This window comes from Canis lupus, chromosome 23 (assembly GCF_003254725.2).
Source record: "Canis lupus dingo isolate Sandy chromosome 23, ASM325472v2, whole genome shotgun sequence".
NCBI lineage: Eukaryota > Metazoa > Chordata > Mammalia > Carnivora > Canidae > Canis > Canis lupus.
In genome coordinates, this window is record NC_064265.1 from 51,654,794 (window position 1) to 51,681,502 (window position 26,709).

At 33.1% G+C, this 26,709-nt stretch overlaps 1 protein-coding gene across 1 annotated transcript in view; it reads left to right on the forward strand.

Moving 5' to 3' along the window:
* RSRC1 (arginine and serine rich coiled-coil 1) overlaps nt 1-26,709 on the forward strand; it is a 397,789-nt gene that overhangs the window by 80,756 nt on the left and 290,324 nt on the right. The window contains exon 5 of the mRNA XM_049099884.1: nt 16,521-16,694. Within this exon, the coding sequence (XP_048955841.1) occupies nt 16,521-16,694 (174 nt within the window). The remainder of the gene's footprint in view (nt 1-16,520; nt 16,695-26,709) is intronic.

Here is a 26,709-nt window from a genome sequence, read left to right on the forward strand (position 1 = left end):
GGATAGAGATTTGAGAAGTAAAGGCGTCTGAAATGTCTGGGGAAACAATGTTGAGACAGTTGAAGAGCCAATGCAAATGGCATAAGGCAAAAGGTGTCTGGTGTGTTTTTGTATTTTTGTCTTCTCAGTTTACATTTTAATTTTCTTTTTGTCTTTTCAGTTTTATACATTGATCACAAATCATGTATAAAGTTCATAATGTCAAATATATAACTGACACGTAATGAACACGAACTAATTTTATAAATGCTTTTCTTAGGGTGTTAGGGAAACCCCAACTGGGATTCAAATTGGTTTGTCGGTATGCCTGAGATTGTAAACTTTGTTTTAAATCCCTTCATGAGATATTTTTCTTGGTATTCTGGAGTCTAGTTTATTCAGGTTCAAACATGAGTATGTAAGGCAGCCTTAGGTTTCTTCAAACTCTGAGTTAATGTTTCATGCTAAGTGTTAATGGAAAATAACTTTGAGAGTTTGTGTGGAAACCTTTGTTATTTTAAGTGCCCCCCCCCCCCCAATTCTGTACTTTGCATTCAAAAGAAAGAATGGTTCAGGGACACCTGGGTGGCTCTGCGTTTTGCTCAGGGCATGACCCCAGGGTCCTGCGTTGGGCTCCCCGCAGGGAGCCTGCTTCTCCCTCTGCCTGTGTCTCATGAATAAATAAATAAAATCTTAAAAAAAAAAAAAAAAGAAAAAGAATGGTTCAAATAATAATTAGAATTCTTTTTTTTTTTCTGATTTAATATGTTTTGAAGAATATTCCTCCCTAAGGATAGGTATTTCAGGTTTTAGTTTTCATGAGTAGCATTTTGGTTTTTGTTTTTTGAAATGGAAGTTCAAGTCCAGTTGTATTCTCTTTTTGCTAATGACTTGGGACCTTTGTGAATATTAGTTATGGCATGGTATACTGAGCTGTATGGCAATGCTATACAGTGCATTTTTGACTAGTAGGCTACATAGTCCCACAGTATTCTGATTTGATAGTTCCAATGTCTAATTTTTTAGTATATTCTGCATCTTTTTTTACTTTTTATTTTAATTCCAATCTAGTTAACATAAGGTGTTAGTTTCAGGTATACAATACAGTGATTCAACGCTTCCATACAATACCTGGTGCTCATCATGACAAGTGTACTTCTTAATCCCCCCACACACCTCCTCTGGTAACCAGCTGTTTGTTCTCAGTAGTTAAGAGTCTATCTCTTGGCCTCTGTTTCTCTCCTTTTTATTTTTCCTTTGGTTGTTTGTTTTGTTTCTTAAATTCCACATATGAGTGAAATCATATGATATTTTTCTTCTCTGAACTTATTTCACTTACTGTTACACCCTCCAGCTCTATGTTGCAAATGACAAGATTTAATTCTTTTATATGGCTGAATAATATTCCATTGTATACACCCCCGCCCATTTTCTTTATCCATTTATCTATTGATGTACAGTTGCGCTGCTTCCATAATTGTAAATAATGCTATTGTAAATATATATTGCAAATAATGCTGCTATAAACAGAGGAGTGCATCTATTTCTTTGAATTAGTGTTTTTGTGGGTTTTTGGGGCTACCCAGTAGTGCAGTTACTAGATTGTAAGGTTGTTCTATTTTTATGTATTCTCTTTTTATAATTAGCTTGTCAATTGTCACTGCTTCCAATTCTAACACTTCCTCCACATTAATCTGTATTAATGCAAATAAATGTAAGTAATTTAATGGGAAAGTAGCTTACTTTCTGTATATCTATAAAGAAAGCTCTGGCTGATAATTTGAGGATTTAAAAAGTACTTTTAAGAGAATAAAATGGTTTTTATTAATTTTATTTTCAAGAGAGTAAAGTGGGTTTTAATATTCTTTATTAGTCAAGTCAAGTGATACAAAGTTACCCTATTTTTTTCACAAAGTTACTTTTTAAAATAAGTAACCTCCTCTTCCCTTAGTCAGTAGTGAATGAGAAACAAGTGATTTTTAAAAAAGTACTTTTCCATTTTCTGTGTTATTTGTTCTTCTGGTGAACTCTTATGGGTTATTCAGAATCGATTTGGTTAAGTTGTGTTTATGCTTGTCTTGTTTAGAAAGGAAAATGTCAGCTTAAAATAGGCATAATTATGTATTGAAACCATTTTTTTATCAAGGACCTTTGGAAAAAAAGAAATTATATAATAGTTAACAGTAAAATGATAATTTAAGTTTGAATGTAAGCCTAAGATTTTGTTTTTGATTTTACTGTTGATAAAATTCCACACCTGCTAGGCATTATTGAGGTGGGCTCTCACTTTTAGGTTTACTTTCTTTACTTGTTGATGCTATTTCCAACAGTATTTAATCAGTTATTTACACTGCATTTTGAACTTGAATTGGCGAATACCTTTCCAGATCATTCTAGAAACATGCAGGTTAAAGATCCAGGGGAAACCAGGAAAAAGTATGACTTTTGAATTTTGATTTAGCTATTTAAAACATTCTTACACATTTCCATCTTGCCTTTGTTTCTTCTTGTATTGGAATAAGACCTTGAAGATTTAAAAAATCTCCCCTGCTTCCTATTGTATGGTTTGTGGGGGGAGAAACCATACTAGGATTATTTTTAAAGTACTCGGACGAAATCAGGAGTAAACTAATACATGCATACTTCCACTTCAAGGATTCATCTTGTACCTGAGCATATAGTTTAGTACAATACAGTGCCCCATAGTGCTAGGTGTCAATCTGATCCCGGTTTTCACTTGTGTGGAGTATTGAGAAAAGTTTCATGCCATAGGTGTCTTGTTTTCTCTGGTTATTTTATTCCATTAATTGCCTTTGTTGTACAGTTTTTTCACAGTTTGGAAAAACAGCAAAAAAACAACAGAATTGGAGATCCCACTTGAAGGCAGCAGAATGTAATCTGATTTATAAACCATCAGTCTTGCATTTAAGTTATTTATTTATTTAAATTCAATTTGCCAACATGTAGTATAACATCCAGTTATACTCCTCATATCACCATTTAAGGTTTGTGTTTTATGTGTTTGCATTGAATGAAGTCTTTCAGCGAATCACTTCAGGCTTTCAAAAAATAATTAAAAATATTTTTAGTAAATAACTTTAAACTGTTCAGTATCTTAAGATTTTCCTCCAGCTTTGTAATCAAAGAATTTTCTATATAGTTGAAGAATGTTAAGCTTTTTGTTCCTTTTAGTCTTTATCTATTATGAAAAAGGAAGTAATCTTTAAATGGAAAATTTTAATTAAAAAATTATTTTGGGGCAAAGTGATCTCTGTTTTTTTGTTTTATTTTCAAATATGATGTAATTAGTATTAATGTTAACCATAAAAGACATGAAATCAGAGTTTGATTTTATAGTCAAATTTGTTATTAAAAAGATTGTTTTTGGTGGAAGAATTCCATGGCATGTAAATATTTTCATGTAAAGTTTTAAGTATTGCAAATTAGAAGGAGTTTTAAGTCCACATTTGATTTCCAAAACTAGGATGACAGAATAAAAATCCTTGTTAATAATTTAAATTTTTTCATTTTTTGTTTTTTCAAGAACAATTTTGAAATTTAGTGTCTTTGATGCTTACATGGGATGGCACATTATTACGGAGGTGAAGGAACCTTAAGATTCTTAAATTTACTTAGTTGGTAAACAATGCACTCTCCTCCTCTCTGGCTCTTCCCCATGCATACAGAAAGTGCAGGAATTTGCTTCATTTTCCTGTTTTATTTTGGAAAATTAACCATTTTCCTTTACAAATATTAATTACTCAGTTAAGGACTTCTTAAAACATTTGCCTACGAAAAAATAACATTTTTATGATATTAAAAAAATAATGATAGTTATAGCCTACCAATGAAATTATTGGCTGGGTAAACATTTTAATTTTTAGAATTATGTATTGTACTTATGTATTTAAAGTGATTTTAGTGCTAATAAGAACTAAGAGGTGTAATCTCATACTTACGGGCATTCATGAAAACCTATATGCAAAAGTCATATGGTTTAAAATATAATGCTGGTAGCTACCAGCTGCTAAAGAATTTCATTTACCGATTTTATTCTTTTACTCCTTTGTAATTTAAATGGCTTTATTTAAAAAGTTTAACTTAAGGATATTGTAAAGTATATAGTATTTTAAGATTAGATGGTATCCAGAACATACAGTCCAATGAGTTAGTCCAATGTAATTGGAGGAATTATTAAATGACACTGACCTCATTTCCTTTAGAACAATGAAAATTAATAGTTTCACGTTTTATTAGGCTGATATTCCAGATGTAGTGTACATTTAATTAAGTGTAGTTTCCTTTTAGTTATGGTATGTGTATCTGTTTTTTGTCGCGAATTCTTTCTAGTTTTACAGTTTTCCACATGTTTTCTTTCACCATTTATGATTTTTTTCAAAGCAGAGCTATAAGGACTTAAATCACTTTAGCATGCAGCAAAACAGTTCCCATTCAAACAATAAACGCCATTTTAAAAAGCCTTTAGATCTTCTGTCACTTCATAAATATAAATGTATAAAAACGTTATGCAGTTGTAGTGCCCACCTGCTAATTAAATGCAGATTTTCTCGAACTTGCTTAAAATCTGTCTGTTTGTTTCAACTCTCTCTCTGTTCAGAATACATATGGCCCTTGTGAAACTAATTATGCTTATGGAACAGCTGTTAAATTTAGTGCAACTAATTTTATCCAATATTTTACATTTTAATTGATTACCTGTGAAGAAATTAGCAAATTAACACTTATTGTACAGTAACTGAATGGTCTTTTATGGTTACTTTCAGATTTAACAAGTGAACTAGGCAGTGATAGAATAAAGACATTTCTAAGATTTTTAGATAGGAAAGTTATTGGTGGACCTTGATTATCTGGTGTGAAAATTTAGGAAGACTGATGAGTGATGCCAAGCATCTGTGTGTTCTGTATCTTAAACATGAGAAGCAGATTGGAAAGTAATAGCTTTTTCTTAGAATTTTGGTAACATATGGGCTTATCTGGATCTAAGAAGTCTTTGAAGATCTTTGAACTTGACTAAATGACTTAACCTTTGGCATAGTGGGTGGGTTATATGCTTTTTTAGGGGGAGAGGCACTGGCATTCCGTATTTCTCTTTGGCTTTTTTTTTTTCTCTTCCTGATTGTATCTTTTAATATCTTCTTTAAAAATCTGAGGACTAGTAATGATGATTGGGAATTTTTGAAGATTGACATGATGAGAATTCCAAGATACTTAGTGGAATGGATCTACCTGTAATAAGGTGGACTTAAATCTTTTGGTAATGTTTTGGAAATGAGTTTGTATAGATATTTATTTTCTTACAGAGTTTATTTGAAAATGATACTGCAATCAGATCTTACTGGCAGCATGTTGTATGTAGTTCAAAGGATGTGGAGAAACCTGGGTTCAAATTTCACCTCTATCACACATTGTCTCTGTGAACTGAAAAGTTGAGAGTTTTCTCAGAGTAAAAACCAAACCAAACCAGCCAACCAAAAAAAAAAAAAAAAAAAAAAAACCCACCCCCAAAAACCCCAAAACAGAAAACCTGTCTGCCTCCACCCAAAGCAAGAAAAAAATCCCCCAAAACCAAAAGAAGAGGATAATAACAAGTGTATGTTTAAATACTATGGAGAATTAAAAGGTAGACTAGACGAATACAGCTAGCATGCTTCTTAACATGTAGAAGATGCTTAGTAATAAAGGGGAAAATGTTATGCCCTATAACATCGCTGAATAAGAGATATAATAAGCAAGCATATTATTACACATATTTTAGAGCATAAACTATCATGGTAAATGAAAGATTGGTTTTGATTTTTATTTACCAGCTTTGAATTCTGATGTCTGTTGTAAAACTCGATGTCAGCTATAGGTCCAGATAAATGTGTCAGGAATTTTGACAAAAAACATTATTTCAGTTGGGACACTGTAGATAGGGAATCACTGTGTGTCTGGAGTATTCAAACTACCCCTGTTTCCAGTACTTGATCTACCACAGCGAGAGGCTGATCCTCTGCCCCTGGTGAGGACCGTTGATCTTGGTTCTGCAGTTTAGGATCGTTGGCAATTGTACTGATCTAGGTAGATTTCTCTGAGGCAGATGTAGGGTCCATTACTGACCAAAGCTGAAGAATATTAACCCACTGAATTTATCTTAGTCAAAATTCAGAATGTGCATGTTTTCTCCAAAGGAATAGCATTATTGTTGGCTGTTTTTGAAATAGTCTTTCGGTATAAGGTTTGAGGTACTTTCTATTTGTAGGCTTATGTGAATTGGATCGAGAAACTATTGTGATTTGCATGGTGAATTTTAAATAACCAACTTATTATAAATGAAGTTTCAAATAATTTTTTTAGCATGTAGAAGGAAAATTTTAAGCATCCACTAAAACAGAGACGAGAGTAATACACCTCATGTACCCGTGATCTAACTTCTTTAGATGGTATTTTGCCAATATCGGGTCTTGGTTTTAAGCTTCATAAGCGTGGTCCAGAGTACCTCTTGACTGTCTGGCTTATCTGTCTCCACTGTGGCTGGTGGAACACCATTTCTCCCCCTGTAGGATATTCAGGATTTCTGTTGCTTTCCCTGGTCCCATGGAATTTCACCTCACATATCTATAGATGAGAACTTGTTGGAAGATGTAGGGGAGCCCACTGCCGATTTCTGGATCCCTCTCTCTCTGTCCAACTTCCTTCTAAGGCCTTGCAAATTCTAGCCACCTTGGCCGTCTTGAAGGTTTGTCCCTGTCTCCTTAAGTCAGCAAGTCTTCAAAGCTCTGTTTGGGTTCCCTCTGCTTGCTCTGTGGCTTGGAAACTTACTCAAGGCAGTAACCTGGGGGTAATTCTAGGGTTCCCTTATTTGTTTCCCTTTTCTTGGGGAATCACGGTTTTGTGCTGCCTTATTCAGTGTCTGAAATAGTTTCATACATTTTGCCTGTTTTTCTAATTGTGGTGAGATGACTGTTCCCATAGCCTTTAACATCCCTGTGTGTGAAAGGTCATTTAACTATAATATTATTTTATTTGTGATTTCTCTATTTTTTTTGGTCATTTCCTCTGACAGTTTATCCACTTTATTAGTCTTTTTGAAAAATCAATGATCTTTCTGGTTCATTACTTTTTGCTTTTATTTCTATTTATCTTCTTTGAGTATAAATTTCTTTTTTTTTTTTTACATTTTTTTTAAATTGGAGTGTGATTTTCTGTTTTTTTTTTCTAACTCTTTAAAATGGCTGCTTAGATCATTTATTTTACTTTTATTATTTTCTGATGTTTTTAATGCTGTAAATGTTCATCTTTGCTGTGCTTTAGCTATAGCCTACATATTTTTGATATGCCATATTTTAGTTTTTATTCAGTTTAAATATTTAAAAAATAATCGTTGTGATTTCATCTTTCCCATGAGCCATACTGAAAAAACTATTTCCAAACATTTGGAGGCTTTTTGAGTTGTCTTTTTTCTTGCTTGCTTATTAATTACACTGTAGTCACAGAACATAACCTTGAACTCTTTTCATTATTTGTTTTTTAAGATTTTATTTTTAAGTACTGTCTACACCCAATGTGGGAGTTCAGACTCACGATTCTGAGATCAAGAGTCACGTGCTCTACCGACTGAGCTGGATAGGCACCCCGAACACCTTTCATTTTTGAAATGTATGAGATTAGCTTTATGGCACATCATAAGGTTTATTTTAGGAAATATAAAAGACACACATGTTAAGAACGAATAGTAACAGTTTGGAGATACAATTAAATAAGTGAATTTAACTGCCATTTGTTCAAATCTTCTGTATCTTACCTTTTCTCCTTTTAACACCTGCTTTTTTTTTTTATCAGTTAGTGAGAGAACTGACAGACAAATCCTGATTGTAGATTTGCAAATTCAGAATTGTTTTGTATTCTTCTTGGAGTGACCTTGTCATCATGAAATGTCTCTATTTCTACAAATATTTCTTACGTTGATGTCTATAGATATTGATACAATCTTATAATTTAAAACTTTTTTTAGGGGATCCCTGGGTGGCGCAGCGGTTTGGTGCCTGCCTTTGGCCCAGGGCGCGATCCTGGGGACCCGGGATCAAATCTCACGTCGGGCTCCTGGTGCATGGAGCCTGCTCCTCCCTCTGCCTATGTCTCTGCCTCTCTCTCTCTCTGTGTGACTATCATAAATAAATTTTAAAAAATTAAAAAATAAATAAATAAAACTTTTTTTTAGTGCTTACATGATATTTTTTCCCATACTTTCACTTTCACACTTTGTTTTATATTTAATGTGGTTATTTTGAAAAGCTGTCTATAGTTTGCTTTTTTCAGTCTGACAATCTTTTTATTTCCATTGGGCTATTTAGTCTATGTTTATTGATTACTGTTATATTTGGATTTAAATCTCTCTTCTTTGTTTTCTGTTTGTTCCAATCCATTTTCTTTTTTCCCCTTCTTTCTTACCTTCTTTGGTTTAATGTTACCGTATTTTCTTACTAGTTTGTTACCTTACATTCTTTTAATTTACTTTGCTTAACCTGGAAATTGTAGCATGTCCTTGACTTATTAGAATCTAACATAAATTAGTACTTTCATCACTTTTTTCCTGTAGCTTTGGAACTTGAAGGATAGCTTAACTAGATGTAACATTTTGTGAAATGTGAACACCTTTTCCCCCTTGAGCTCCTCAAGGAAAATTAACGCCATTGTTTTGCTATTTATCTTGCATTTAAGAAGACTGATGGCGACGTGACTTTCCTTTGTTATTAGCGATTTGATCAGACTATTCTATTTTCTTTAATGTATATGCAGTAACTTCATCGGGATATATTTCAAGAGTTGACTATGGTTCATCCATTTCCCCAGATACACAGTGGACCATTCCTACATATAGATTCTTTTAGTTGCAAAAGTGTTCTTGGATTATGATTGTAATGTTAATTCTGTTACCTTTTTTTTTCTTTTTCTGTAACCTCAGTTAAGTTGGATGTTCATTCTCTATCTCTTCTTTCCATTACTTTTTCTCTTTGTTTTTGCTACTTTTATTTTTTAGGAATTTTCTTTTTCTTGAATCGTTATCACTAACAGTGTGTCTCTTATTCTATGCTATATTTAATTAATGCTGGAGTATGATGTTATAGTCTCCTCTGCTTCATGGGTATTTTTGTGGGGCATATTTGATTCTTTTTATTTATTTAAATACAGTTGGCTCTTGGGGCACCAGTTCCCCACATAGTCAAAAATCTACATATAATTTTTGACTCCCAAGAAACTTAACTAATATCCTGCTGTTGATCAGAAGCCTTATTGATACCAATCGACTAGCACATTTTATTTTTTATATACTGATTTCATATAATAAAGTAAGCTAAAGAAAATATTATTAAGAAAATCAGAAAGAAAATACATTTGCTATACTGTATCTGTTGAAAAAAAAAATCTGTGTGTAAGTGGACCCATGTAGTTCAAACCCATGTTGTTCAAGGCACAACTGTAGTTGCTTTGTATGGATGTTAGATTCCTTTTGTTGTTGTTCATGATGTGCAGAATTTTTCTGGGTTAGCAGTAATAGGCAAAATTGTGAATGAACTAAAGGTTTTAGGTGACTTAACAAGGCTTCTTGAGTGGCGCTGTACATTGTCAATACAGTGAGATGGAGTTTCTCTAATAAACGAGGAACTCAATGGGAAAAGTTAAGTTTGTTTTCAGATCCTTCCATGTCATCTTGTTTTATGGAGCCCTTAGCCACCAGTGGACACTTCCTTTTTCATAGTATATTTATTTCCTGGAGTGTACATTCTTTTAAAAAAAAATTCCCCTTGTGGTTATGGTTTTATTTGGATTTCAGTTGGGTGTGAAAGTAGATGTCCATGTTCAAAATGTCATCCTGACATGGAATTCATGTTAATTTATTCAATGTATAATTTTAAAATTTAATTTTAAGTATAGTTTTACCTTATGGTAAATATAGTCTTTATTTATAGAACTCTGCTTAAGAGACTATTTGAAGTATTGTAGTTATTTTTTGAAAGGTAAAATATTAGGATATTTGTTTTGATTACATGTGTTTAGAACTTATTAGCCAATTAAGAAACTTGACATATTGGTTTTTGAGGGCAGTAATTCATTTTATGTAGGGATGTTATGATGATTGTTCCTATTCTGTAGATATTGAAAGCATTTATCTGGTATAATAGGACATCTTGCTGTCCATTTATCGCTTATATATTGTGTGTTCTAGAGGGCCACATTTTTTATCAAATGTTTTTTTACTTATAATATATCTCCATTTTGGTTATGGTACTCTAGAGACTTCTAGAGTGATTTATCAGAAGGGTATTTATTTAAGGAATGAGGGACAAATAATATCTTAAATTTTAATGTAGTTTCTTTAACTTTTTTGTCTTGTCAGGATAGGAAATCTCTTTCCTGTGATCTGTTACTTTCTTTTTGATGGAGATCCTTCAAATATAAAAGTTACTTAATAAAGTAAATGGGGTTGTTCTTGTGTCTAAGATCTGCATTTTACTCAAAATTGTATAAAGTAATTCTCATGACAACTAAGAAGTCAGCAGCTTAATTCATTTTAAATCTTTGATTTTGCAGTCCTTTTATACAGCCTTTAGTAATGTTATTTTGCCCATGTTTCAGACTTACTATGTTTTCCCCATGTATTCTCTCCAGTGTCATTTTTTGCTCCCTGTAGCCTATAAACAAAATTAAGAGGCATACAATATGAGAATTAAAATAATGAACATCAAGATGTCAGAGAACGGTCCAATACCTTATATTGCATACTGTGATATTTTAAAACTTTTTACTTTCTTTAAATTTGACCTCATGGATGGCTTAACTTACAGATCTGCTGTTGCTGTCCTCGTTCTTTGAGCCATATCAGCAATATTTCTAGGAGAATATTTCAAAATGGCATAAGTTGCAGGTATTGACATATGGTTGAGTAATGAGCAAGATGCTTTGGGGAATGGCAGTTTTCTATTATGGAATCTTTGTGTTAGCGAAGACCATGAGGTGAGCTTGGAGATAATTGTGTGTATTTTATGAATTGGCTATATTGGGAGGAGTAGAGATTGGTAAATAGATGCTATGGGAGAGTAGGCAGAGATCATTTGATAGAAGGTCTCTAATTGAGGTATCTAGCCATGCTGATGGAGAGAGAGTGACCCTACTTTCTGGTTTCTCTGGGACCAGAGAAACAGTGCCAGTGTAGGCCTGTTGTCTTTATGTTGTAGGCCTTTTTCGACTCCCCAAAATATCCCCTTTTGTTTTTCAAAACCTTGTATGATAGGTGATGTAATTTTCTTTTTAATAGTAAATCTGTGAAAATCATGGGTCTACTGTGGGTTTCCTGTGGAGAAGACATGAATTGTTGGCCAATATTATTATTACTTACCTTCCTTTATACAAGAAATATATTGAGACTTGAGTAATCCTTATGCCAGCCTTAAGATTTTAAAGGTCTGTCAAAATCAAAATGTTGCTCTTTCCGGGATTAGCTATAGTTTAAGGGAAACATACTTAACATACTTCTGATTCAGATTTTACTCATTCATTCAGAGTAGCACATGCCTCAGTTACTTCTTTCTCAGTGCCTGCCTGCTCCCAAATTACTTGCCTGCTATCTTACAATTCAGTTAGGTAACCCTGAAACGTAGTTATTATCCCCCTTTTGTAGATAAGGAAACAGATCCCCAGAGAGGAAATAACTTGTTAGAGGACACCACAATATAAAGAATCCTTTATTTTTTTAAACTTAATACTTGTATAACTTTGGGTATATAGATAACAGATACATCTGTTTTTTAAGATACAGTGAAAAAACATGCTTTCACCCAAATCCACCTGGTTTGTAATCCACAAACGGCTGCACATTTTTGTCAAACAGTGTTTTGTTTTGTTTTTTTGACCAAAAAACAAACCACTAAGAAATGAGCTTACTTTAAAGATTCATTAAAAAAGAGAAACTTAGTTTTGTTGTTAGGGTTTAAACTAATGTTAACTCATCTTTTGTAGTCCACATTTTCACCAGTTAAATGAAAACTAATTGCAAGAATCATATTTTGGTCTTGAACAATGTGGAACCAAATTAAAATAATATACTCTATGTGTATATACATAAAATATATATGAATAGTGGCTGAGGCTGTCACAAAAAAGGCCCCCCACCATTTTTATTATTACTTTCTTTTAACAAAACTTAAAATTTTTTTAAAGAAAACTTTACATTTTTATGGTTATTCAGAGATTTTAGAATAATCTGTTAAAATTTCTATATATTCACATATAACAGAAGATTTAATCAGAAATAAATAAGCTAACATTTGTGGGAGAAATTAATTGTCAGGATAAATTAAAACTTTACACGGAGAGGGGTCCTGTGTCAAAACTAAGGGAGAATAATCAAAGAGAAAATGATACAAATTTAATTTTTATAAATGAGGATAATAAACCCATGTTGACATTGCTAGTAAGAAATATTGTAACTTCTCAAAATCACATACTAAAAAAAGTTTGTGACATTGTGTAATATTGTTCTCCATTCACTGAGTAAACTAATTAGGGTTAAAAGAAGACAGGTATTATTATCATTGAAACCTTTGTAATTCTCTTCAAGACCATCATATGTCCTAAATACCCAGGTCTAATTTATGCGATCTTCCTATCATCGCTTGGGGGAGTAATTTGGGTTTTTTTGCTTTTTTCTATTTTGCTTGGTTAGTCTAGCTAGGGATTTACCAAATATGTTGATATTCTTAGAGAAGTACATTTTGGCTTTTTTTTTTTTTTTCTATTCTATTGATTTTTGCTCTTTAATGTTTCCTCCTTTCTACCTACTTTGGGTTTACTTTGCTCTTCTTTTACTAGCTTCTTAAGATGAAACTTTAGGTATTTGATTTTAGTTCTTCTTTTTTAATATAAATATTTAAAGCTATAAGTTTCCCTCTAAACATTGCTTTTAGCTCGTCTTACAAATTTTCCTATGTTGTATTTTTATTGTCTTTCAGTTCAAAATATTTTTTCTTGTGATTTCTTACTTGATCAGTGCATTATTTAGAAGACTCTTATTTCTCTGTGTTTTTTTCTAGATTTTTTTTTATTAAACTCTAGTTTAATTCCATTGTGGTCAGATAAACATTTTATATGATTTCTACTTATGAATTGATCCTTTGATCATGATGAAGTATCTATCTTTCTTTCTTTTTTGTGATACTTTGCTTCTGAAGTCTAATTTATCTGATATTAATATATTTATTCCACTCTTCCTATGCTTACTGTTTGCATGATAAATCTATTTTTAACCATTTACTTTCAATCCTTGTCTGTATATTTAAAATAAATATAGATAGCATGTAGTTGTGTGTTGCCTTTTGATTCATTTGGACAGTTTTTTAGTTTTTCTTTCTTTCTTTTTTTTTTGTTTAAAGAGAGCAGGGGGATAGGGGCAGAGGAAGAGGGAGAGAGGGAGAATCTTAAGCAGGCTGCACACCAGTGTGGAGTCGAACTCAGGGCTCAGTCTCATTAACCAGAGATTATGACCTGAGCCAAAATCAAGAGTCACTCAGGTATCCCAGGACAAGCTCTTTTTAATTAAAGTATTTATTCTATTAATATTTAAGATATTTATTGATATATTTGGATTTGTCTACCATCTGATATATATCTATTTTATGTACTTTATATGCACATTTTAATGTGTTTTATTTTATGTATTTTTATACATATATTTATTTTATTTTGTTCCTTTGATTTTTGTTTCTTTGAACTTCTTTTCCAGCCTCCTTTTGCATTAATGAATATTTTTTAAGAATTCTTGTTTAGCTTATCTTTTGACCTTTTACATATAAATATTTGCATTTTTTTCCGTTTTATTTTTCTTATATTGGTTGCTCTAAGGACTACATATATGCCCTTACCATTTCAGTGTACTTAGAGTTACTCTTTCACCATTCATGTGAAATGTAGAAATGTTATAACTGTGTAGGTCTCCATTTACATACTGTGTAGTTTATTTTATAGGCTATATATATTAAATCTACTTGCATTATAAACTCTACAGTGAAACATTGTAGTTTTTACCTTAAGCACGTGTGTGTGTGTGTGTGTGTGTGTGTGTGTGTGTGTGTATTTTAAGTAGGCTTCATGCTTGACATGGAGCCCAAAGTAGGGCTTGAACTCATGAAGACCTGAACTGAAATTGAGAGTCAAACACTTAACCAACTGAGCCACCCAGGCAACCCTAGCACATTTATGTATTTTAAATAAGTTAAAGGCAGTAATTTTTTGTAGTTCCCCATATATTTACCATTTCCATTGGTCTTCATTCTTCCTAAAGATCCCAAGTTTTCATCTATCATCATTCTCCTCAGCCTGAAGAACTTACTTTAGAACTTAGTGTAAACAGATCTACTGTTGATGACTATGGTTTATTTTTCCCTTTATCTTAAGAATATCTTTATTTTACTTTCATTATTTGAGGAATATTTTTGCTAAATATAAATTCTGAGCTGATTGTTTTTTTCTTTCACCATGTTAAGAACTTTGTTCTATGTCTTCTGATTTCCACTGTATCTAATGAAAAGCCAGCAGAGGGGTGCTGGGGTGGCTCAGCGGTTGAACATTTGCCTTCAGCTCAGGGTGTCATCTTGGGGTCCTGGGATCAAATCCCACATCGGGCTCCTTGCATGGAGCCTGCTTCTCCCTCTGCCTGTGACTCTACCTCTTTCTCTGTGTCTTTCATGAATAAAAAAATTAAAAAAAAAAAAAGCCAGCAGAAATGGCTATCATTGCTCTCTTTGATTGTAATGTGTCAGGTTTTTTTCTGAATACTTTCAAGATTTCTCTTTACTTGTAGTTTTTATCAGTTTCATCAGTAGCCATGATCTCTCTATTTATCTTTGGGGTTCACTAAACTTCTCAGATCTGAAAATTTCTTTCACTAAGTTTGGGGAAATTTTGGCCACCACAAAAAATTGTGTTCTTATTATATTTTCTACTTTTGGGTTTTAATAAACATGTTAGACATTACGATATTGTCACAGAAATCCTGGAGGATCTGTTTTTATTATTGACAGTCTTTTTTTCCTCTTAGGTCTTTGATCAATAAATCTTGATTTATTTTCAAGTATACAGATTCCTCTGTTGTTAGTAATCTCATTAATGATTAGTAGATTTTAATCTCATTCAGCATAATTTAAATTTCAGATTTATTTTTAGTTATAGAATTTCTGTTTTTTTCATTTTCTAGTTTTTCTGTTGAGATTTCTTTGTATTGCAGGCATAGTCATACTTTTTTAAAACCCTTGTGCTAGTCTAAGATTTGGCTTATCTCAGGATTAATCTCCAATGATTATCTTTTCTCTTGAAATTGGATCACATTTTTCATGCTTTGTTGTATTATCTAGTAGTAACTTTGGATTTTATCTGGACATGATGAATGTCATATTTTTGAATACACTGGGTACTGTTATATTCCTCTGAAGAATATTGATTTACTTTTTTTGTTTACTTGTTTGTTTTAGCAGGAAATTAAGTTAGTTGAATTAAAATTGTAAAAACCCATCTCTTCAAGGACATTTGATGTTTTCAGTTCTTTTATCCTTAGCTATCTGCGGAGTTTCCCCCTCTTATGTATAATGTAGGAGTCAGTCCAAGATTTGAGTACTATTTATATCTAGAATTTTTGGCTTCCTCTTCTGACTCTTTTTCAGGATTCCCCTTTCATTTTCCTTTTGCAGTGGTTGCACTGAGTCTTCTGCTTTTTTTCAGGCCAGAAATCCTGAAGCTTTCTGTTGGAGTTTTAACTGCCCTGAACTGCCCACAAACTTAGCCTCCCCCTTAGAAAAGAAGCTGATATAAAATGGGAAACTTTCTTGTTGCTCTGCTCTTTTCCCAAGTTTGGCCTCCTACAGAATCTGCCTTCCTTTGGTCACTATTGAATAGTGCCTTTAGATAGTTGTTTTTTATAGCTATCTATCAACCAATCTGGTAGAGGCTTTCTTTCAGCACCATAAGCGGGATCTGAAATCTTTACTTAAAAAAAAAACAAAAAACCAAAAACACAGTATATCCTACCTCATACTCTGATTTAATACAAAAAAATAGCTGGATTAGGGTAGAGGAGAGAAATAGTTTTATTTTAACAGTTAGATATAAGAAAAGAAGTTGAATAGACATGGAAGCCAAGATTGTAGAGATAGGAAAGACCCTATTTTGGAAATTAGCTTAGATATGTTTAGATTTGTTATATTATTTGAGGAGGCTTGAACATTCAAGGCAATTTGAACCTTTAGGACTTACACTTGTAGGCACTTTTTGACCAAATCTAATTTCCTCTAAAGATGACATTTATTTCCCTCATATCATTTTAATTGACTATACTTATTCATAAAGAATTCTATATACTTACTTCCCACATTTAGTTACTGAATTCATAATTAAAAACTAAATCCTTTTCTTTTAGATTATTTTTAAGAATATTTGCATTTCATAATACAAAATATACCCTAAATTGATGTAATAAAATCTGCTTATTATAGGTCCAGGTCAAGACCTCGTCCACGTTCCCATAGTCGAAGCAGTGAAAGGTCCAGTCACCGAAGAACCCGTAGTCGGTCTCGGGATAGAGAACGACGTAAAGGCAGAGACAAGGAGAAAAGAGAAAAGGAGAAGGATAAATGCAAGGATAAGGAATTACACAACATCAAGCGTGGGTAAGTTGAAGTAAATCTTCAGTAGTGATGCCTCAGTGATTCCATGGCAATATTCAAACTAAATTTTCATTTTCTGAGGTTTTCTTAGATGGACAAAAGAGGAGAATACGTTAAATAAAGAAGAAAGGATAAATCAAAATGGTTATCTCAATTTTTTTTTTTTTGGTTATCTCAAATTTGTACTGGGCTTCCTTTATATTCCTGTTTTCATTTACTACTTATATAACAAACTTGCCAAACACAAAATAAATGGTACTATCAAAACTTAGTATGTCAGTAAAGGAAAATTTGCATAATTCTTTAGGAAAGTTCTACATTAATTTCCTTATCATGAATACGATTTTAAAATTTAAAGACTAGCTCATTGTTAAAAATGTTTATTAATTTACTGTAAAGCCGTTAGGGGAAAAAGATAAAGGTGAAACGAAGGAAGATTTACTTTACTTTACTTTACCATGTGATTTACTATTGATTAGGCCTCTTTCAATATAGAATGGGAGTTGGCACTGTCGAGGTAGGTGTGTGTGTGTGCGTGCATGCGTGTGTTTGAGTGTATGTGTGTGTGAGACCAAGAATTTATTTTTCTGGAATTGGTATTATTGAAACAATTATTCTAACTTTGTCCAGTTGGAGGTTGAAATCCATTCATAACTGTTTGGTTTCATTTTAACATTTTCTAATTTAACAATCTTGGTTTGTAGTTTAAATTGTAGCTTCTTGTTTATTTTATTCAAAACCAACATTGGGCTCTTTTATTATAGTAGAACATCTTAGAATTTATTCCCTTTTGTGAGTCTTTCAGCACCCTATGTATACTCACTGTAATACTTCAGTACAAAGTCTTTATTTGTAATTTATCAGTTTATACTATAAAATCAAAGAGCTTGTCGGGATCTTGATTGTAGTTCCTTAAGATCTTGATTCTATAAATAATTAAATTTATTAAAGGATATGGAACTTGTCTCTCCTTTTCTTTTTCTCAGTTGTTTATTTTTTATTTCCAGATTTACAATGATATTACATAAACCTGCTAGACTCTTTGAAGTGATAAACTTGTGGTGGATTTTGGAAGAGGATAATATTATTACATGATTTCCTTAATGCACATAGAGCAGTTGTGGTCTTGTAAAATTCTGAGTTCTTCTAGTTTTAAGGGTTGTTGAACGTTAGAGGAGATGGGGTTAGTATCTGACCATAAGGATAGGGAGATGGATTTGGCTAAAAGTGGCAGAGTGGAATTAAGATCAGGGAGGATATGAGAGAAATCTATTGAGAAAGGGAGAAAGTCAGGAGGACGATAGACTTGAAAAGAGGATGGAGAGTAGGTTTTTGAGACTAAGAAAGTATGGATTAAGAGGATGAATAAATTATGTCTGTTAAGGAATTTTCTTGCCCCTTATTCCTTTTTTGTTTTCTTCTTCTTTCGGTTTACACTTTAGATGTTACGTGGTTATAAAAAAAGTGACAATGCTTTTTAGTAATTAAATTTTTGCTTTCCACTTCACCAGAATAATTACACAGTTGTATAAAATTGATACTACATAAAGCATTAACTTGGGGATTTTAAAGGTAAGAAAAATAATTTAAAAAAGGGAGATTGGCTGGTTTCAGGAAAGATTCTTGTATGGTGACATTAATCTTGAAAGTTTGGGTCAGCTTTACAGGTTAGACTCAGTGGTGATTATGTTCAAGGAACTGAATCCTGGACGACAGGTTTACAAGATAATAATGTTGTATTCATCATCATTTTTTAAATCTCAATAAAGGGGATGAACAAGGTCAAAACTAGAGGTGTCAGTTGAAGGGCTCTGGGAACTGAGGTCAGAAAACTGTGAGTAGCTTCACTAATTAATTTCCATGGTTTTAGTGGACCATAGTGTAGAGTGGTGTTATATCAGGGTATTCTCTCTCCTGGTTAGTGCTGAGGACATCCATATTCTTATCTTTTGTTATGATATAAAATCAGGATTTTTAAGGTCCATGTACACATTTAATGGTAGTACTTATACATGTATAGATGTACCCTGCTTCTGAAATAATTTATCTTCTTTTTTTAATGCTTACATGTTTATTTGATAGACCTGATTTCTTAAGCCATTTGGGGCAGAGAATGTATGTCTTCTACTCTTTTATATCACTTGGAGTACCTGATATACATGTCAGTTAATAAATAATCGATTGGTTATCGATCAGATATACTCATTCATTCGTTTGCTTGTTCAGTCAATAATGTTTAAATACCTTCTACTTGTCAAATACAGTATTGGTAATAGGGTCATAATAGTAGGCCAGTCCTACTTGGAGAGTTCATGCAGATGGCAAAATAAGGATAGAAGGGAAGATATGTAAGTAATTACAGTGAAATCAGATGAAATGTTTCACAGGGAAGTTAGGGAAATAAAGTGAGTTAGGACGCTTTTGGCTATAAGTAACAAAACCCAAACAATAGTAGCTTAAACCAGGGACAGCAAACTTCTTTGTAAAGGGCTAGATAGCAAATAATTTAGGCTTTTTAGGCCATATGTCTCTGTTGCAACTACTGAACTCTATCCTTTTAACACAAAGGCAGCCAAAGATAATGTTAAATGAATGATATGGCTGTATCACAATAAAACTTTATTTACAAAGATGGAAAGTTGGCTAGGTTTGGCTCATAGGTTGTAGTTTCTTAGCCTCTGGCTTAAACATTGAGCACATTTATTTTTTATTTTTATTTTTTAAATTTATTTATTTGAGGAGAGAATGAGCAGGGAGGAGAGGGAGAGGGAGAGGGAGAGAGAAACTGCTCAGAACACAGCCGGACACAGGGGCTTGATTTCAGGACCTTGAGATCACTACCTGAGCTGAAACCAAGAGTTGGGGGCTTAACTGACTGTGCCACCCAGGTGCCCCCGTAAGCACATTTATTGCTAATATGACAAAGAGCTTAGAGATAAGCAGTTCTGGGCACTTTTTTACCCTTCCAACAGGCCGTTTTAAGCATGTTGGCTTCATCTTCCGTCTTGACACATTATGATTGCAAGATATTTCCATGACCATTAAGCTGGTTGGTCCAGACTAGTCAACAGGTCAGGGAGGGTCTCTCAGAAGCAGTCGTGTTTTTACATTGAAGGAAGGAAGAGATGAGAAAGAATCTTATGTGCAAAATGAACTTCAGCTGGAAAGCCTTAGAGGCAAGCAGGGATGTGTGGCATATTTGAGGAACTAAAGTCTTGGTGTAGAGTTAAAGAGCAGTGATGGTGAGAAATGATTATTGGAGTACCTTATAAGTTAAGTTCGGAGTTTTAATTCCAAAGTCAGTGAGAAGCTGATGAAGTTGCAAGTGTGGTAATGATATGATCAGGTCTATATGAGACATGAACAAAATGTTTTATTTACAGTAGACATAATAATAATGTGTTTAACATTTTAAATATATTTTCAGTGTATCAGGAATTTTGCTAAGCAGTTGAATGCATTATCTTATTTAGTTTTCATAATAGCCTCATGAAATAGCTACTTTTATTATCCCTCATAGAGATGAAAACTTGTGATCATAGAGCTAGTAAATGGTAGAGTTAGGGTTCTGATTCATGTTTGCTGACAAGAGCATCTTGACTCTAAACAGTAAATTATCCTCACTCCTTTAGTAATCCATAATCATTGATGATGAGATATAATGTGTGAGATCAAGTGATATGCTGTTGCTTAAATTTCCCTAGAAAATACCTAAAGAGAAGTGAAAGGATTTCTGTGCCTTATTTTTCTTTGATCAGAAATCTGTCATCAGTAAAAGATTGATTGCTTTTCTCCCTCTCTTTTTCACATATTATCCTGCAACAACATTTCATTTATTTATCTAGAATTATATTTAACTATATTTAATAAAACCACATTTCTAGCCCTTACTTAAATATATTTCTGTGATCATTTTGTTAGCTGTCTCTTGCCACGTGACTCAGGCCCACCCCCCAAAAAAAAGTGAGTGGAGAAAAAGAAAAAAAAATTCACAAACCATATAATTAGGACTTACATATTAGTTCATTGTGGTTGTGGAACCCAATGACAAATATTTTAGTTTAGACTAAAAAGCCTAGCTGCTTCCTCACATAAGAGGAAATAAAAACTCAATGTGCTTCTGCTTCTTTGTGTATAACAATGTTTGTTTTTATCCAGTTTGAAAATATCAATATTATATGAAAATTGATAAAACATAAAGCATGTGTTTAATTTTTTTAAAGATTTTATTTATTTATTCATGAGAGAGAGAGAGAAAGAGAAAGATGCAGAGACACAGGCAGAGGGAGAAGCAGGCTCCATGAGGGGTGCCTGACGCGGGACTCGATCCTGGGTCTCCAGGATCACACCCTAGGCCAAAGGTGGCACTAAACCGCTGGGCCTCCGGGGCTGCCCAAAGCATATGTTTATAAAGTACAAAGTAAGAGTGAGAAATGGTAAGGGGGTATTTTATAAGTTGGGAAAAATAAAAGTAGGAGAGAAAGGAATGCACAAGAAGAAATTAATGAGCCTAATAATAAGGAAGAGTTTTTTTTGTTGAACTTTTGAGGAAAAAGATAACCAAATTAATAACTCTGAAAACTCTTATAAATATAGCAGCTAATTAAATATAATTCTTGGAATTTTTGGAACATTTGAATGATCATTTTTTATAGTGTTTAAATTGATCTCGTCGTTTTATTAAGGTACTGAATAAGGAAGGCCTAATAAAAGTGGGGAGGGTATGAGGAGTTTGTAGGGACTAAAAGGTGTCTTTCCTTATAACACTATGTGAAGGATTAATTTAAGAAAGACACCAGCTGAGCCTTGTCTTAGATTTTTTGAAGAAGGTTTAATGATGTTAATTTTTAATGTTTTACATTTATAAAATTAGGTTTTAAGACTGTTTTAACTTTAAACATTGATACAAATTTTTCCTGTTTTTATTAGCTTCCTCACAGGTTTTTAAAACTGAAAATATTTATCAGATCATTAATATTTGCATTTATTTTATCAAGCTATGCTTTTACATATGTAAACAAAGTTTATTTTTCATAGTTATTAAGTTGAAATTGGACACTAAACATTATTTTTGTTAAGCACACTTATACTGAGAGTAAAAAATCAGAAATATGAAACTTGTTATGGAATCTCCTAATTACATCTTGGTTTGATGATTGTGAATATTCTACACACCATCTGAGTCTTCTGTGGATTCATTTTGTGCCTTCTTTATTAACATTTTAATCAAACTCCATGAAGTATAATTGGCTATTATAATACATCTTTTAGAGACTTCTTTGAAAAATTGGTTGTAAATTGTTACTACTACCAGTGACATTCTGATTATTTATTTATGATTTTATTTATTCATTTTTAAATTTTATTTTTTAAATTTCTTTTTATTGGAGTTCAATTTGCCAACGTATAGCATATTTATTCATGAGAGACACACACAGAGAGAGAGAGGGACACAGACAGGCAGAGGGAGAAGCAGACCCCATGCAGGAAGCCCGATGTGGGACTCCATCCCGGGTCTCCAGGATCATACCCTGGGCTGAAGGCAGCGCTAAACTGCTGAGCCACCCGGGCTGCCCCTCTACTGTTTATTTTAAATCATTGACCATCCTTAGGAATAGAATTTGGATGGATTTGATTTAAATCTATTTTCCATCAGAATTTAAATCACCACCAGGAAAATTTGGTTTAAAGTAGTTATTTCCTAGTAAAATGCTTTCTTAATGTGAGTAACTTTGGGATTCATCAGAAACCTAATTTAGTATTCCTTAATGTATTCGTTAGATATGGTACTATGAAAGGCTTTCAGTTATTTTTCCCTTATTGACTTTTTGGTAGATGGATGTTGATCTGAGAAATGTGCCCATCAGGACTTCTGGAATATTTTGCTCAAACCCTTGAGTTTGTACTTTTCTTCTTTTCTTTCTTTGTATAACTTTTTGAACCTTTTTGCTTTTAGAGAGGTAAGTATGTCCCACTGGACATAGAAATCCGTATCTGGACAACTGAAGCAGTTCTTTTTGGTGGGTAATAGAAGGGTAATATATTTAAATAGAATTTCTTATAATGAAATGTGACTCCCACTACATCAATTGTCTTTAAATCTTTCTGAACATATATTAGAAACTACTAGGACAGTGGTGAAATTGGGCTTCATAGCCCTGTATGTTACCTATTTATAAAACCTTTCATTAAAAGTTTTACTGTGCAATATAATGAGAAGTTATTGCTTGTATTGAAGCTGTTTCAGGTATGTTTTTATAGACTAAAAACACAGAAAGCTTATCAACAGAAGCAACATACATTTTTCATTCATAGGAATTACTGCCTTTGAAAGTAGTATTCTCAAATATATATATGTGTATATATAGACACACACTCTCATATACACACATTTAAAAATGTGCTAAGGCATTTAGAGTCTGTTAGATTCTGAAAATTAACTTGCAGAAATTATAATTATTGCTCATTTTAAAGCAATTACAATTTTTTTTCTTATTAGAACAAGTTAGTCTCTTTGAGCCTCAATTTATTCTTCTGTAAAATGGGGATAATAATACTAGAAAAACCAGAAGTGTTACAAGCAGTGTTTATAAGAAATGTAGTAGCATGTAGTAATCATACATTATAGATATATATTGGTTATGACTTTGACCTGGCAGTGTTCCAGAGTCTTCAGTTGTAGAGTTTCATGTACTAAGTTTCTGTTGATGAGATTTTTCCTACCTAGTGCTTGGCAGAAGATGTTGAAGTGATTTGGGAATGCTGGACTCCCGAGTTTTGACAGCAGTTACATACTCTTAGAGGCTGTCATATTTTTCCTTACCTCTTATTTCTTTATGCAGCAGGAAGTCATTTATGCTAATTTGCTCCATTTGCATATAGGTTATAGAGTTCTGTGGTGCAGAGCGTGCTTAGAACTCCTTTTAAGTGTCTGTTTGGATCAAAGCAGGGCTGTGTGATAGCTGTTGTCTGACACCAAGCTGTGTGGTGTTGTTTTCATTAAACATTTATCACACTTCGAATGTGACAGCAGGCAACTTTGTGCCAGTATAACATGTTTTCATGCAAAATTTATTGAAAAAGACGAGACTTTGTAAAGAGATCTTGTTGCCTTTCACCAGTGGCGAAGGGTAAATGTTTGGTTCGAAAGAAGCGTATCCTTTAACACATGTCATTGTAGCATGCAAAGGAAGCTTCGTACTGTCAATTTTGTTAAGCAGGTAAACAAATACATTTTTATATAAATGCGTGCACTGGATTTTTCTTCCTTTTTGAATTAAATTTTTTACAGTTTCCTTGTGAATTGAATGAATTCTGTACCAGTGGCCCTTTATGTTGTTGGATATTTTTTATTGCAAGAAAATTTGCCACCCAATTTCCATTGTGTAGGTTTGCCACTAGGTGTTAGTTTTATTCAACAGAAACAATCTGTAATTTTTTCGAAAAGACTAGGTCAAGAAAGGGAGTCTAACATAACAAAAAGAATAATCAGCAAAAGCAGGAGGCAAGGGTTTTAGAAGTTCTCCCCCAGGTCGCCACCTTTCTCTTGTTCATTATATCAATACATTTTAATTATCCCACAGTTTGCCCAATGGGATTTGACTTGAATTATGCCTGATAGAGCATTAAATGGCATGAATTGTAGGTTCATTCTTTCTTATTGTGGTTGCCTGGCTTTGAAAAGCCTTGGAATGAGAGAAGGTATTTTTATTTTCCTTTTTCATTCCACAGGAGGCTCAGGAATTACAGTTATGTGAAATTAGTGAGAAACTGAAAGTAGCCTTCTGCTGGACTTATTAGTATGTTTCATCACATGGACTATAAAAACTTGGTGGGACCGGGACCCTTGTAAGAGGTATTAGAAGAAATTGTGTTAGCATTAATAGTCAAGAATAAAAGGAATAAATAGTGTATAATGGAAGGAACTTTATCTTTGGAACCATAACAGAATCTACACGATCTTTCAAATTCTGACTCACTGTGCTTTGGAGCTATTAAAGGATAATTGTTAAAGAAGGTAGAATCATGACTCATAAAAATACTCATGAACATGTGCCAAAGGTATTATTTGACTCATTCATTAATGAGAGAGCCATGAAGATGCTACTACAGTAGCTCCAAGGAGAATCCAAAGAGCAGACACATATTTATAGGATGTGAAATTGTTTAGTAGAGTCAAAACTGGCTTTTCCACAGGCAGGGTGGAAATCAGTGACAACTCCACTGGACAAAATTCAGTTGCATATCTATGGAAAATAATCATCTGTATTGCTATCAGTTATCTATAATTTCTGAAATTTAAAAATAGGTAAGGAAGGACAGAAAGGTGGAGATAACTTGGAAAGGCATTCTAGATAAGATACCCAGTAATTTTTAGCCATTTCAAGTCATTAAAAATTGTTTCCTGTCAGGGCAGATTATTTTCTTTGAACCTTAAATTTATTCTTCTGTAAAATGGGAAGAATAATGATCATTGAAAACCTGTAAATACTAGAAGCAGTGTGTGTAAGAAGGATAGTATAGAAGAGTAGGATCTCAATAAATGGTATTTTATATAAACAACACACATTTAATTATTGATGCTTGTGGTTACCAGTTTCTCAACTACCACTCTTTTTTCTAATTTTGAGTCTTTTGAAAGGCTGTTTTCTCAGTGTGAAATAGCCACTTTTTCTCCATGTCTCCTGCCAGTTCCATTCTTCTTTTGGGGCTCACTTTAGGTATTAACTTCCTTCACGAAGTGTTCTCTGCCCTTTTTGAGTGTGTTCAATAGTCTTGCAGTTTAGCACCTATGGTATCTACGCCTAATCAGAATAGAGAGCTTTGTAATTTTGTAATTACAAAATATTGTAATTGCCAGATGATATATTCCTTGTCTGTCTTACTGAACACTATATTTACCTGGAACACTATATTTACTTACTTACCTGGTAAGTACTGATGTATTTGTAGAGATGGTTTTAGAAGTTGTTTCTAGGTAATAAAATCTAGCTTTTAAGCATTTGAAAATGACAAAATTGAATTTTTGGTATTAGAAAAATAAGCAGCTACTCCATGCCTATTTTAAGTGTGCATGTCTACCCATGCATATATACATCACCTCCATCAAAGTCTCCAGACAGCATTTTTTACCCAGTATATAACTTCCATTATCTTTTTCCTGTACTTTAAATGTTATCAGTTATGTTGTAGTTAATATCATTTAGCATCGGTTGCTTAAAAAGCTTTATTTTAAATTACTGATTAAAATTCCAGTCCTCATTGATGACTCTTCACGCCTGATCTAATTTATTTCAGGATCTTAATTGGTATCACCTACTCTGTTGATTTGGTACATGGCTACAGGGCAAACGACTAAACCTAAGTATACAATTCCATAGAGATCCTTTACCGAAGGCCTTGGTGTTTGCCTTCAGTTAGGTCATGTATGGTTTTGTAAGCTAAAAAATCTGCACTATTGTTAGAGAAATGGAGAGGGAATAAACTTGGAGTGTCAGCCAAGTCTTTTCTTCCTAAATAAACAAGCAGTTCCCCCTAAAAGCTAAGCTGTTGCTTATAAGCACTCATTATAGTACTAATTTATACCTCATTATAAAGCACCTGGAGTATCCCAACTATGAATGGTGCTAATCCAAATAGAAACAGTCTGTTCAATATATATATACATATATATATGTATATATATATTTAAATCTGGTTTATTCAATTCTCATAGGCTTTCTTCCCAGTCTAGTGAGCATTGTAGTGGCATCTCCAAAATAGAACAGGTTGGTATAAACCATAATGTATGTGTGACGTATTAGATAAATCTTGGTTGGCACAAGTAGAGAAGCAGAGGTTTAAAACTCCTTTGATTAAACAGCAAAGATTGGGAAATAGTGCATGATGATCTATTTTTATATCCTAATGTGCTATTATAGGACAGTTTTTAAAAGGCTAGCTTAGCTGTTCTAAATATCCTGGTAAATGGAGTGTATAGCTAGATGATAGGAGCAGCATATGTCTTTTTGGATGATGT